Here is a 15,481-nt window from a genome sequence, read left to right on the forward strand (position 1 = left end):
AATTGTGTTTAGATTTATTATGGGAATCAACATGCATATAAGTCAAGACGTGTTCATGTTGTCGCGTAAGTGGAGTCGTGTTGTACCTTATCAAGTCAAAATAAGGCTATTGACATGGTACAAATTCGCAGTTAGCGTATCAAGTTATTCTATGACATAAGTCGATTTACGATTTTTCTTTTTAAATAAAAAAAATGTCTACTTACCTTATACTAGATAGACCATTTTCTAAAAATCATATATACGTGGCACACTCAAAGTACAAACATTAGTGCCTCATTATTTGTCTGGCCATCCCAGAGCGCAAGTTTGCGTCCTACCCAAGGCTGGCTATGCCCATATTACTTGTTTGTCAACCCAGTCCGTAAAGATAGTCGATTTTGACCTGTGTTTGATACTTAAGTGTCTTGAAAACTGAACTCAAACTCGAACCAAAACCCCTAAAAATATTTTCAAATATGACTTTTAAGGGGTTAAAATATCAACTCTATTATAGATCTCAACACTGTTAAATTTCTCGATTTCGAACTCAAACCCAAATCTATAAGGTTCGCTGGATCCATACTTAAACCGAAATCCTAATCCGAGACCATTAGGGTCAAACTTTACCCCTAGGGTAGAGTCCTAACAGCACTTAGGTAGGATGTTGGACCCTTGCGGTCTTGCCCATCTCAAGTATATGAATTTTTTTTCAAAAGAAAAGTTTACTAAATTCATGAAGGCAATCCACTCAAAAGAAAAGGGAATTTATATTTATATTTTAAAAAATTAAAAAATAGGGGAAAACGGGCTGTTAAACCGCCGTCTTCAACCTCTCAACTCTCGGTTGTTCCTCCATTTCCTCTCCCTTCCTTTCTTTGAATGCAAACTTAACATTTTGAAGCAATGGCAATCAAGAAATCAGATGATACTAACAAAGCTTCATCAACAAATTCTGAAGAAAACCCTGAAATTTCTACCAACATTTTCAACAAACTATTTGGAGAAACCCCAAATGTTGAACCCACTTGTTCTTTATTTTCTACCGATAATCCATTCCGCAGAAAACTCACCGATTTATCACAAAAAACCCCAATTCTTGAAAACCCTAATCATGCCGACCTTAAAACAAAGAAGAGAAATGGAGGTCAAGATGATAGTCTTTTCAAAAAGGGTAATACGTTGAAGATTGAGAATTTGGAGAAAAACTTTGATTTGGGATTGAATGAAAACTTTGAGAAAAAGAAGAAGAGGAAGAGGGATGAACTGGAGAAAGAATATGAGGCAAAAAAGTATGGAACTTTACCAGAAGTGGAAGAAGAAGAGAAGCGAAAGGAAAAGGGTAGTGGGAGAAAGAGAAAAACAATTGATGATCCTGCAGAAATGGTGGTTTCTCAAGAAGGATATGATGATGAAAGTAAACTTTTAAGGACTATTTTTGTTGGTAATTTGCCTTTGAAGATTAAGAGGAAGGTTCTAACGAAGGAGTTTAATAAATTTGGGGATATTGAATCTGTTCGAATTCGATCCGTTCCTACTTTGGATGTGAGTTTTGTGGGATTTTTGTTAGTATTTTTTTTGGGTTTGATTTGATTTGATTTAGTTCTTTTGTTATTGAATTGATTTTTGTTTTTTAACAGGGAAAGAAGCCAAAGAAGGTTCAGATATTCAGTGGGAAAATTAATGAGGCACTTGATAGGTATGTTTCTTACATAGTTACATTGATGTCTGAAGCTTGAGTAATTTTGATGTTCATTGAGAAAAGGATTTGGTGTAGTTGTATTCTATGTTGATTGTGATTGTAAATGCTCATTGATCTTGTTGATTGCTTTGCGTTTTTGTTTCTTGGAAAGCATTAAAAATTTTGAGCTTATTCCTTGATTGTGGAATATATTTTATAGTTAAATACTAATTTAAGATGAATTTATAATTTCTATTGAAGATTAGAATGTTATAAGTAGAACTTATTAATGCTTATGATAATTTAATGTCTTGTTTGATTGCGAAATGGAATTTGGATGTAGATATAGTGGTTTTGGGAAAGGATTTTGAATATGTGGAAGAGTTAAGGGTATAAGTTGAAGAATTTGGTAAAGTTCATGATACTTGGTGTCTTATTTAATTGGGGAATGTATTTGGGATGTAGATATGGTTTGCTTTGAGAAGGGAATTTGGATGTGTGAAAGTGGTGGAGCTTTGAAAAAATTGCTTTTCAGGTACTTAAATTATAGGGCCATTGTATTGTCATGGTTGGTGATTTGTAATTGTGAGCTTTTGATGGCTAGATGTTGGATGAGTAAGTGGTATATTAGATTATGGGAGACAATCAAATGTGTATTCTTTCAACGGGTGCATGGATAGGGATATGATGTGTTGGGTTTTAATCGAACAAATCAAAGCTAAACAGGAAATGAATCTTCCAGCCTTAGTTTCATTGCAAAATGTTTTAAGTAGTGTAATGGTTTTCTCTCACTTCATCAACATCCCTTTTTTGAGAGATTTGTGATTCTCTCAACTAGACTTGTAAGGGCCGTGTTGGGCTTTAATCTAATTGGGTTGGGTTGTGCTCAAATTTAAAATTAAAACATGTTCAAATGACTTGGGCGCTCTCGGCCCCCTCTGGTGTATTTATAATTTGTTCTAAATTTTCATTGAAATAAGCATGTCACATCATAATGTAAATACAAGGCTGTATCTCATCATATTGGCCATACTGTGAAGATTTTCAATACAATTGAACTGATATTTGTGCTGTAAACGTGTAAAAAACCCGCACTTTGGGCCATATGAAGGATTATCTTATGATTCGACTGATATTTAGGCGTTATGATAATCACATCACTCTCATCATTGTATCACTGTTCGGTTACCATGATTGTGACCGTTATTGACAATTATAAATTCATACTAATGTATCATGATTTAAGTAGAAGTAATAGTTAGGCTATTGACGATTATAAAATTTATAATAATGTATCATTATTTAAGCAGAAGTAAATATAAATAGGCCCTTTTTTTATTCTGTTTTATTCTTGTAAATAAAGGGCCCAAGAATCTAACTAAAACACAATTCTAGCTACGTTAAAAGTCTTACCTTAGACATAATTCTAAGTGCATGGAATTTTATTAAAAATATAACTAATAACTCCTAACACAGTAGTGAGTATTATACCGTGTAGTGTTGACCAAATAACAGTAAACTTCTAATTTAACTATAATTCTTGTGAACACTTTCGTACAAAATAGACAAAATTGGCTGATTTGGCGCCGACTAGGTGTTTTGAGGTGATGCCTCAGTGTGGTCTTTGTCTTGGATGTGCTCTGTCTCTTTGCTAGGCGACAGCTTATCTCTTGGACAGCTACAACTTGATGCATGCTTTGTCTCTTAAGTCACAACCTGTTCCACCCTTCTTCCCAACTTCACTCACCAAATGTTCTTTCTGCATGACTTCTCCTTCATTGAATTCATGCCAGTGTGCATGGCTGTTCTTTGCATGACCATCTTAACCTATGCTTGGTCTTGCATAACTCACATACGCATAACCAATTTTCCTTTCATGCAAACTCGTGTCTTCCTCACGCAAACCAGCCAGCAACCAACACTTTGCAAGTTGCAACCTATGCGCTAAGTTGGACACAACCATACATTGTAGAAACTGACCAAATACTTCTCTGTCACCCCTGTTTCATGCACCCATGAGAATTGGTGCAATAGCAACTTGCTACATGGCATTGAATATAATTATAGCTTCCCCTTTCTTCCTGCTCCAGCCCCATCTTTGGGATTTCGACGCCCTCCGTTTTGCCTTCACATATGAAATTGACAATGAGGAACAAGATTCTATTCTTTATGTGGTTATTACCACTCTTATATTCCTGATAAAATAGGCTTGATTGCCTCACTTAGTCACTGGTTGGGAGTAATTATCTGGATTGTGTCTGTTTTCCTCACAGTTGAGCTCACGTTCATGATATGTTATCTTCTCCATGTGTAACTACTTCATTGATTTAGGATATTTATATTGAAATAGACTAGTGAAATGACTCTTTAAATCATGTACACTACTTATTTATGTTTAGTTGCACATGATGTTTGATACCATGAGTCAATGGGAAACAACCTCTTTATTAGTATTATTACTAACACGGGTAAGGATGCATACATGTGACTCCTCCAATTCCACCCTAGGTGGGAGCGACTTAATAGTATTGGTAATGGAATGTTGTTATTGTATATTGAAGGTTTGTTTCATCATATTTTCTGATGAATACTTTTTTGCAGTGTCAATGCCTACATTGTTTTCAGAACCGAGCAAGGGGCTGAAGCCTCCTTGGTCCATAATATGTCTATGGTATGAATGTGGTTGGTTTGCAAGTATTTTGCTATTGATTTGTTCTTTTATAGCCTATACTTCAGTGTGTTTCGAGCTGTATACGTTTTTATTCACCCATTCCTCTTGTTATTTCAGGTTGGAGGGAACCATATCCGTGTCGACAGGGCTTGTCCACCACGGAAGAAATTGAAAGGAGATGAAGCTTCAGCTTCTCTTTATAGTAACAAGAGGACAGTTTTTGTGGGTAATTTGCCTTTTGATGTTAAGGTATATATGCATCTTTTATTTTACTCCTAATGTCTCCCTTTTGAGTCTTCTATGTTGCATTGAATACTAATGTGGATGATTGGCCATTTTCTCAACAGGATGAAGAACTTTACCAGTTGTTCTGCAGTATCAAGCAGCTGGAATCTAGCGTTGAAGCTGTTCGAGTTATCAGGGATCGACAATCAGGTCTTGGAAAGGGGATTGCTTATGTCTTGTTCAAAACAAGGGTATGCTTTGTGCTGGTCTCTGTCGATTGTTTATAATTGCTTGAGGAATGTTTAATTGATGCTGGAAGATAATACATATGTGACTGAAATTATTTCACTGCATAATACGAGGTATAAATATTGCTTAAAACCGTGTACCGTCTACAATGAAATTATATGTTTGTGCATTTGCGATGTTCTACTATTTCATTTTCCTTTATTTTATTTGCTGAAGAAAAGTTACACCTTGGACCTATGGTCAACGTAAACCCAAGATCTTAACTGAGGAAACTGGTACTTGCTCCAACTGAGACAAGACCCGATTCTCCCTTCCCCCTAGGGCCGAACAAAGTTTGGTCTGGTCTGATTTTTGTGTCAGACCAAACCGGACCGTGTTCACCCCTACTTCCCTCTCTTTTGAGTGGGAAAAGGTGTAGACTCTTGATTGGCGCTTACAAGTTTCTTGTATCTGGTTTTATAATTTTCTGCCTCATCGTTCTTTGATCTAGGTGCTGCATATAGGATTGAGATAGTTATAGTCATGTTGGTGCTTGACGTGGTTTCGGTTATTGCTTGTAATGGTGATGAGTAGTGACAAATTCTTAATGGTGGTTATCTTTCCTTTACAGGAAGCTGCAAACTTTCTTTGCAGGAAACATAACATTAAGCTTCGAGACCGTGAACTTAGGATTTGTCATGCCAAGTCAAGCACTCAATCCACAACACCGTCCAAGAGAAAAAGAACCCCGTCCCAAGGTGACTCGGAAAGCTCTCCTGCAAAGAAACTTTCAACTCCAGAAAGCAGCAGCCGCTACAAGGTAAGCGCCGGAGGGAATACCTCATATCAAGGTATACGTGCAAGTAAATCTGGCGAGAAAAAGAAAACTCCTCAAAGACGAATGGGTACTCCTGCTACTTCTACTCCGAAGTCTTCTGGAACGAAGAGGAGCGGAAACAAAATTAAAGAGAGGACGGAGAAAAGGCCAGCAGTAGCAGCCAGAAAGGCTAAAGAAAAAATGCAGAGTGGTGGTGTTCCCAAACATGCTGGAAACAAAAGGAAGATGAATGTTAGAACTCCTCAAAGTTCCAGCAACAATAAAAAGTTCAAGAAATCCAAGTGAATGGGGCCGTAGTGTTGTGTATCTTTGAATATTTGTTATAGTTTCCTTCGAAAAAAGAGACTTTTTGTATGATCTGGTAGTCAATACTCAATACTCTCTTGAAGGATGTTCAAGACTACTTCATTGTGAACATATGCTTACAATGCTGAATTTTGTAGTGTACTACTACTAGTATACTGTACTTATTATTATTCCAATTGGTATCTTATGTAGAAAAAATGGAATAAAATAATTTTAAAAAAATAATTTCAAAATAAGCTTGAAAAAATTACCATGACTTTTGTTTTTACTAAGAGCAAACAAAAGTGAAAGTGTCATAGCATTTGAAAGGATAAGAAAAAATAATCATGTTTGTTCATTGTAAACATGTTTTATTTTTTCGGTCCAAAACGCGATGACACTGTCTTTTTTTGTTCGCTGTTTGTAACAGCGAATAAAAAATTAACTTTAACCAATTTTTTGTTCGTTGTTAGTAAAAACGAACAATAATTTTGACTTTTTCCCGAGGTTTTTGTTTGCGTAACAACAAACAAATATTTGACCTTAACTTTAATATGTAGGAGTTTATTTTGAAAATTAAAATTTTCTAAAGCTCATTTTGGTTTTTTTTTTTTTTATAATTTTATTTTTTTTTTCAATTTTTCTCTTATGTAGTATGAGATTTTTCCAGTTATGGTTTTGTTTGCCCTTCTGTTTTATCTTTTCAAGAATATAAAACTTGTTCCATCTGCTCCAAAAAACCAAATCCATTATCTCCTCAAAAATGTATAGCACGTACATTTTCAGTCATGATTCTTTGGAAGCACTGAAAGACCGATGTATATTCAAGAATGTGAATTTAGAAGCTGTCTAGAAGGCCAGATCAATACTGAATATGAAATCAATCTGAATTATCACATACTTCATGTTACATACTAATGTGAAACCAACCAACCAACCAGCAAATCCGCCATTACTATTCGGAATTCTCCACAATTACATACTAAGTTATCGGCACAAGCATTCTTAAAAAGATATTTCTGTGTGGTAGAATCAACCAGTATATAAATCTCGAGAGTTCTCCAAGGTTAGACATCATGCCCTAAGCGGCTGTCCTTACATAACCCACGAACTCATCGTCTATGTGGAGGTAGGAGAGACAGCGAGCAGCATATTGGGCTGTAGGATCTGTACAAGAATCAGTAATAACGAGTAGGAGGTGCAACCGTGCAGTGATATTGAATCGGTTATGTCTTGTTCTTGTTCATCAAGGTAGGGGTGACCGAGACAATACCAATCAAGAAAAGTGTGGCTATTGAGTTGAAATCATAGAGATCACCTACTGACCGTAGCTCTCCGAGAGCTATTCCCGCCTGTTAATCATAGAAAATAATCACAAATATGCTTTATTATTCATGTTCATGGCTCATAAGCATCCCTTGAAAGACGAGCGTGAGATAACAGATAAAAACTAATGAACTCGTCAAGATCATAATTCATACCCTTAGTCTGCTAACTTTTACGAACAATCATAAACTTTTGATGCTTGGGTTTTAATAATCTACACCAATCATACTTGATTTCAATAATTAAGCGTATAGAAGATAAATGCCCCTATCTATAGTGTTAGAAAAAGTTTTCGAAAATAATTATGTTTCGTAGTTACGGAATAACAGAATAATTGCTAGGAGATATAAATATACAATCTTTAAATAATAACATTGGGGTGGGGGGTAATCGGCATGTATAACGAAAAAGACATACTCTGACAGTGATATAAGCAGCAGGAATCAATCCGATGAATGTTGCCAAGACGAAGATGTGGTATGGGACATCCACTATTGGTGAAGCCATGTTGATGAATGTATTTGGCAGCGTAGGTGTTACTCTTAGGAAAAGCATGTAATTTAACAGGTTTTGACGTCTTTTCGCCACCTGAAGGTAATGGAAGAAACTAAGATCAGCTTAAGGATTGTGGGTCATATTCAATACAACCAGTTGTTTCTCGACAAAAATTGTTGTCACCTGTTCTTGGAAGAAAGTTAACTTGTCAGGCCACAAAGAAAAGACAATAGGACGGCCGATGAGTTTTGACAAGAAATAGCAAGATGAAGCGCCAGTCGTAGCAGTAAAGAGCACCAACGCCAAACCTCGAAATACACCAAAAAGGGCTCCAGCTAACAAGGACATAAACACAGTTCCGGGAATCATGAACGTCTGCATGAATATGTAGACCACTGAGTAACCAACCAATACTTGTAGTGTATAGTCACTTGTGTAGCTCTCGAGATGATCTCTATAAAACAAGGAATCAAAATTAAAAAAAAAATATTCATAATCTTTCCTAAGGTTGCTGTTGTGGTAGGCGTTTTTGATTAGTACTTTTAAAAGAGAAATCAAGGACGCAAAAGCTTATAAAAGCATTTGCCAAACGAAATCATAATTTTGGGATTGTATGGATGATTGAAGAGGAGTGTGTTTTTAGAAGAATCAAAAAGGACATGAAAAGATGTACAATAAGACACATACAAAATATAAATTGCAGTTTTAAACACTACTAAATAGACTTGTCTCTTTTTCAGCTAGCTTAAGCAACATAGACAGCTGGCTTTTCAGCTACCTTTAAAGCCAACAAAAACAACCAACATTTCCAGCTGGTCAAACAAACTAACTACAAAAGCCAACTGCCAACAATCAACAGCCGATTGCAAAACACCCTTAATAACTAAGAACAGAGAATCAACACATTTTCTCTCATTTAGGCAGTCACGCTTTGAAGAAAATTAAGATATCAAATCTACTAATATGATGAGAGGCGCAGAGCATCTCAAACACATCAAAAGCAACTAATAAGGTTTATCTACATACACCTCATAAACAGTACAGCTAAATCTTGCATTACATTGACTTGTTTACTTCTCTGACAAATCTAGGGGCACGTTTAAAGGTCGAAATAATCACCGTTGATCGTTCAAAATGCTATAAGCCGTAGATATATGGCCTCAACAGGCCAGGGCAGGATGAAGCCACTATATTATGCAGCACAACGATCATGATGCTAATTATGACAGAAGTTAAATCGGTCAAGCCTATAAACCAAAAAGTACAATTGTCCCAAAATAACTGTCCCAAATGTTTTTAAGATCAATGAATTGCAGCTTAAATTATAAAGGCCTTAAACATTTACTTAAGCATTACTAGAAAACTTATTAAAACCCAGTAATCAAAAGCTAGTTTTTAGCCAAACAAGGGGAAATTAGTGAACTAACTACTACTCTATAATCGTCGAAAGCAACGAACTTTATCCTATATCCTTTTATTACTAAAAGAGCAGCATGATACAGGTATTTTAAACCAAAAAATAATCACCCATCTGTTGCATACACCAAAAACTTAAATGCAAGCTATAAAACAGCTAAAATAGATCACCTACATAACTATGTAAGAAACCTCAATAATACTAATTAGAACAACCCATATAGGAAAAAAAAAGGCAGATGATTGAAAGCATTATGAATTGAACAATCAAATTATTATCACACAAAATATTTTCATACTCTAACCATAAAACAGGTGAAACAAGGTATAACGTCAAACTAATAATAGAATAAATAAAATAAATCATTTGTGGCACCTAACAATAACATGGTCTGCAAGTAAACACACAAACATACAAAAAAAAAAAAAAAAAAAGAACATAACCCATTAATGCGAAACTGCCAAGATTTCAATCTTCCTTCCCTTTTGACATTAAACAACAAAAAACCCAATTTTTTCAGATCTAACAATGACATTAAAAGAATTTCAGAATGGAAATAGAACATTAAAATAAAAAGGAAACAACTTCAAGCAAAAATAATTATAATGTACTCAAATCTAATGGAAAGAAAAGAGAAAAATATTAAATCTTTTGTGGGTACCTAAGAATTTGCAAGTCTTCAAGGGTACGAGGCAATTTGAGGAAGCTATAATCAGAAGGTGGCATGGTAAGATAAACACCCAAAAGCCCTAATCCATAAGCAATTACAACCATTAAAGCTGCAGAAACTTCCCACATTGTTAATGGAAACTTTGAACTTGATTTCTCATCATTATTACACACTAATCTTTCTTCTGATCTCTCCATTTTCTTTTTTTTTTCTCCCCAAACACACCCTTAACCCCAGAAGATCATGACCCAAAAAAAGGGTCAAATTTTTGTATCAATTATATATGGGGTTTTGGGGTTTTTTGGGATTGAATAATAATACCCAGATGAAATACTGATCCCAAAATTAAGGAGAAAAAAGATGGGAAATTTGGAAGAATTTTTTTCTGAAATATTCTCCAATCTCCCTTTTTTGGCTTGGATTGGGTTTGCTTTTTTCACACTTCTTTGTTGTTTCTGTCTTCTACGTTTTAGCTTAATAATTTCAAATTTTAAAGAATATTCGTTGGTAAAACAAAGGAAATATTCTTAAATTAAATGATGATTTAGATTTTAGGGTTTTGATTATAGGAGTAATTTATAATTGAATAAACTTATATTTGAATATTTGAATAAACTTTAAATATGTTTTGGTCCCACCAGTGTTTGCTTGTTTTTTGTCTTTTATGTTTTGTGGCTAAACATTATAACAATGAACATGGTCTCATTTAGGTTCATGAAATTTGTATGGCTATCCTCATAATATTTTATTTTTTGAGAGATTTTCAATAGGAAAATATCATTATAATTAATAGATTTGGTCTACTCTTTTGGAAAAAAAACAAATAATGTTTGATAATTTCTCCTGGAAATATAATGAATTTGTTTATATAATGTGAAATGAATAATTATAAGGAAATTTAACATTAACTACATAGTTAAAAGAAGCATAATGACACGATGTTTATTTATTAACACCTTTAAATATGTCATTTCAAAAAAAATAAGTTTAAAAGGGATAAGTTTATGAAAATCAAAGCCACAAAACAATAGAATATACCAAATTGAAAATAAAAACATTGAAATATACCAAATTGAAAATAAAAACATTGGATTATCGTCATTGATAATAACTGATCATGCTATCTTGACTTATAGTCGATTTGGCAATTTTCAAACATGTAGTAGGTGTGATAGAGTATATATTTGATATGACCCATTAAAAGTTTTTATTATTAGTTAAAATTTTTTATTAAATTAATTTTTTGACATGCTATTGAAAGTGAATGTGTGATTTGTTGACCCTAGGTGCTTGCTTTTGTCCCAATTTCTCAATTTTCTACCAAATAACTTCTGAATCAATGGTATTTTAACAAGGAATCAACATCCTATTATGTTTTCATTCAATTCTTAAAGACCTAAAAATATTAGTTGACCTTAAAATAAAGTATCGAATAGGATAAATATAAATTTCAACACCTACCACCTAGTATATAAATAAACTAGTTAAAAACAGCGCAAGTTTCCTTGTTAAAAAGATACTTCCTTCGTTTTATTATACTTGCTGCATTTGACTTTTTACGCAATCTAATATGTTATTTTGTTCATTTTATATGTTGACTTACACACTTCTAAAAATTATAAAAAGTTAATATTATGAAAGTATACGATTAGACAATTCGAACAAGATCCCACTTGACTATATTTTTACTTACATATTAGCTACAATATACAAAATAAGCTTGAACGATAAATAATGCCCAAAACAAAATGTAATAAGTATTTTAGAACGGAGGAACTATAATAGTGACAAAAGCAAGAGGGTGAGGAGCACGTGTAAGTGTCAAAAACTGCGACGGAGAAAACAAAGGAAAGAGCGGTTCGAGTGGCGTATGCATATGCGCAAGTCGTGGGGGTCTTCTGCTGGCTTCCTGCTTTGTTGCGAGTCATTCACGTGCTCTTCCTTCTTCCTACACTTAATACTTTCCTGCTATTCAATATTTTATTTTATATTTAATATTTTTAATTGCATATAAAAAATTAAAAAGTTAACATTATGAAATATACATAACAATGAATCAAAAATAATCTTAAATAATAATGATTGATGAATAGCATTTACATTTTACAATACAAGTGTAGCAACTAATTTGAATCAGAGGTAATATATATTTTGTTCTTGATTTGTACAAGTAGGTTAAACTTAGTATTTTGTTGTTTTCTCAATCTCATTATAATTCGCTCCTATAATTTCATGTTTGTTGTTTTACATCTTATTACATAATAGGCTAAGAGGAAAGAAAGTTTAATTCTTCATTTTTGCCCAATTATTTGTTGGTTTACACTCCATTATTTTGAAGGAATTGTCTTTTTATCACACTTAATTATTATATATACATAGAATAAATTAAACTGATAAAATATAACAAAAATCATCATTAATAATACAACATATGTATGATTCGCTGAAAATAAACTCACATATTATTTATTTAACTTACTTTTCATCTCATTTTAAAAATTCTCTTATTGTTTCATAAAATATATTTTTTTACTACCAAACCACTTTAAGAAATCTCTCATATATATTATACTTGACAAAAACCTTGTGGAGGGAGAGGGTGTATTTACCTAAAACTAATTATATTAAGATTAGTTTAATTAAATTAATCAATCTTATAAATCACACATATAAGTATCTCTATCAAACATATGAATACCAATTGACAAAGATGCTTAGTTTAAATATTATTATTATTATCTATTTAAATAGAGAATTAAATCATATATTATTCTCATAATGTTACATGTGGATGATACATCTTACATGTAACCTCAAGATGGTATGAAATGCTCATGTACATGTGCATTAGTTCTATTGGTGTATATACTAAGCTACAGCCAAGCTAAGATGTATTTGATGACTCAGCAATATCAAAGCTCTTCTCGGTTCTATAGTTCTTGATCCATTTTGTAAGTAGTATATATAAATAAGGTGTTTTGTTATAATGAGATAAATTAATTACAATTGAAAAAATAAGAAAAGATAAGAAAACAATTAATCCTGAAGAGACAAGTTCTTCAAGGATCTTCTCTGATATTTGTCATTCTTCTTCTCTTCTCCTTCTCTTCTCCTTTACTCTCAACACATCAATTTAATCACAATCTGGATGAATCAATCAAGCATTCTGTTTTGCAACATGGTATCAGAGCCTCGTCATCAAATTCTGGAGCAATTTCTATAATCATCTTCTGCCACTACCAAATGTGTCCTTGGCTTATAGATTGCTAATTCAAGAAGAAAAGCAGAGAACTGTTGCTCAGTTGCAGGGAGAGTCTTCTAATACTATGGCCTTTGTTGCTGACTATAAAAGAGAGGGATACAAGAGACGTGAGTACAAACCATATAGGCCACATTTTCAATCCAACAATTACTCATCGCAAAGTAACTACAGGAATAATGATGGAAACAAGAAGATCAATTACTACTGTGACCATTGCAAGGTTCCTGGACATTCCAGACAAAGGTGTTTTGCTCTAAATGGCTTTCCTCCTAACTTTCAGCCAAAGACACATGACAAAGGAAAGAAAGTTGCAGCAATCATTACTCAAGACTGTGATGAACAAGAAGACCCTGAGGCTTAGGCTTACATTTCTGTGCAAGAATTCAATGAGATCAAAAGCTATCTCAGAAAGCAAAAGGAAGGTTCCACTCAACCTCAAACTCATATAGCAGGTATATGCCTCTTAATTAATCCCAATGATAAGTGGATTATAGATAGTGGTGCAACACATCATATCTGTTCTAATCTAGCCTTGTTTGAAACACATAAGAAGTATGACCATGCACAAAACACCATAACTGTAGCTGATGGAAAGAAATCAATTATGGAACACATAGGTTCTGTTAACTTGGGGAATGGGATCATACTAGTAAATGTATTACACGTTCCAGGATTCAAGTTTAATCTGATATCAACTCACCAATTTTGTAAAGATCTTAATTGCACCATTACATTTACACAGAACAAATGCATACTACAGAATCTTTCACAGAAAAGTTCCCTGGTTCTTGGTGAATTGAAGTCAGGATTGTATGCAGTAGATGAAGGCACAAATCATAATTCTAGAGCTGATTTAGTTGCCGCCACTGGCGTTGCTACACAAAGTTCAGAAGAGAGCAAGCTCTGGCACTTGAGGCTTGGTCACTTGCCATTCAAGAAATTACATCATGTATGTAATATAAATAACTATAATAAGACTATAGATTTCATATGTCAAATATGCCCACAAGCCAGGCAAACAAGGCTACCATTTCCTAAAAGTCTTTTTAAAAGCAAGAAGTGCTTTGAGCTTTTACATATAGATGTATGGGGGCCCCTACAAGGTCAAGACCCATGACAATTGTAAGATGTTTTTGACTATAGTGGACGATTTTTCTAGACATACATGGATTTTTCTACTCAAACACAAAAGTGATGTGGTAAGTTTGTTGTATCAATTTGTTAATTTTATCAAAACACAGTTTCAAGCTAATATCATGACTATAAGGTCAGATAATGAAAAAGAATTCTGTGAAGGTGATATTCTGCAATTTTACGTAAAGTATGGTATTGCACATCAGAAGAGTTGTGTTAACACACCATAGCAAAATGGCACTGTGAAAAGAAAACACAGGCATTTATTAGAACTGCAAGGGCTTTATACTTTCAATCTAAAGTCCCTATTCAGTATTGGGGTGAATGTTTGTTGTGTGCCACTCATCTTATCAACAGGATGCCTATGAAAACAATCTCCTTTCAAACTCCTTATGAAAAGTTACATAGCAGTAAGCCTTCTATGGAGCATCTCCGAATCTTTGGATGCTTGTGTTATTGCTCTACCAACAAATCTCACAGAACCAAATTTGACCAAAGAGCCATCCCATGTGTATTCTTAGGTTATCCTGCTCATCAAAAAGCTTATAAGGTCTTGACTCTTGATACCAACAAGATACTTATCACTAGAGATCTTGTTTTCCATGAAAAACATTTTCCTTTTCATTTTACTGCCTCACCTCTAACTTCTTCACCTATTTTCCTCCCTGCTCAAACAACAATTGATCCCTCTTCTTTTCCTCTCTTACCTGAACCACTTTCCCACTATATCACAAACCAATCTCTAAACACAGATCCTGACCATTCTCCTGCTAAAGAGTCTCACTCTCCACAATCTTCTCATAAACAACAATCTATCTTTTCTCAAATTACCTCACCACAGCCTGATCCATCACAAAATAATCTTCCATCACCTAGACAATCTTTTAGACCACATAATAAACCCTCCTGGATGCAAGACTATGTGTGTGCTACCATACTTAATAAGCATTGGTGCAGTCTTGTTCAATTTTCCTCCATTCCATCTGATCACAGAGGCATTATTGAGCAAAATTGCAAAATTGTTGAACCAACAAGTTACTTTGAAGCCTCTCAAGACCAAAAATGGGTTGCAGCCATGAATCAAGAACTTGAAGCTCTCCAAACTAACCATACCTGGGATGTGGTGTCTTTGCCACAAGGGAAGAAAGCAATTGGGTGCAAATGGGTTTATAAAGTGAAGTTGAAAGCAGATGGTTCAGTGGAAAGATTTAAAGCCCGATTAGTTGCAAAGGGATTCACTTAAAAATATGGCATTGACTACCAGGAAACA

The 15,481-nt window shown here is 34.1% G+C and overlaps 2 protein-coding genes across 2 annotated transcripts; one reads left to right on the forward strand and one right to left on the reverse strand.

The window, feature by feature from the left end:
• Nucleotides 1-669: 669 nt before the first annotated feature.
• LOC130801262 (nucleolar protein 12) lies at nt 670-6,104 on the forward strand. The gene is made up of 6 exons (XM_057665066.1): nt 670-1,524; nt 1,620-1,678; nt 4,262-4,331; nt 4,449-4,580; nt 4,679-4,807; nt 5,416-6,104. Exons 1-6 carry the CDS (start codon nt 886-888, stop codon nt 5,905-5,907), a joined length of 1,521 nt encoding a protein of 506 aa, XP_057521049.1. The 5' UTR covers nt 670-885; the 3' UTR covers nt 5,908-6,104.
• A 407-nt stretch (nt 6,105-6,511) lies between these two features.
• On the reverse strand, nt 6,512-10,377 carry LOC130801263 (uncharacterized membrane protein At4g09580). Its single transcript, XM_057665067.1, has 4 exons — nt 9,807-10,377; nt 7,912-8,182; nt 7,651-7,821; nt 6,512-7,259 (listed from the first exon to the last, which is right to left on the reverse strand). Exons 1-4 carry the CDS (start codon nt 10,010-10,012, stop codon nt 7,134-7,136), a joined length of 774 nt encoding a protein of 257 aa, XP_057521050.1. The 5' UTR covers nt 10,013-10,377; the 3' UTR covers nt 6,512-7,133.
• Nucleotides 10,378-15,481: the final 5,104 nt, after the last annotated feature.

Source organism: Amaranthus tricolor, chromosome 15 (genome assembly GCF_026212465.1).
Source record: "Amaranthus tricolor cultivar Red isolate AtriRed21 chromosome 15, ASM2621246v1, whole genome shotgun sequence".
NCBI classification, from domain to species: Eukaryota; Viridiplantae; Streptophyta; class Magnoliopsida; order Caryophyllales; family Amaranthaceae; genus Amaranthus; species Amaranthus tricolor.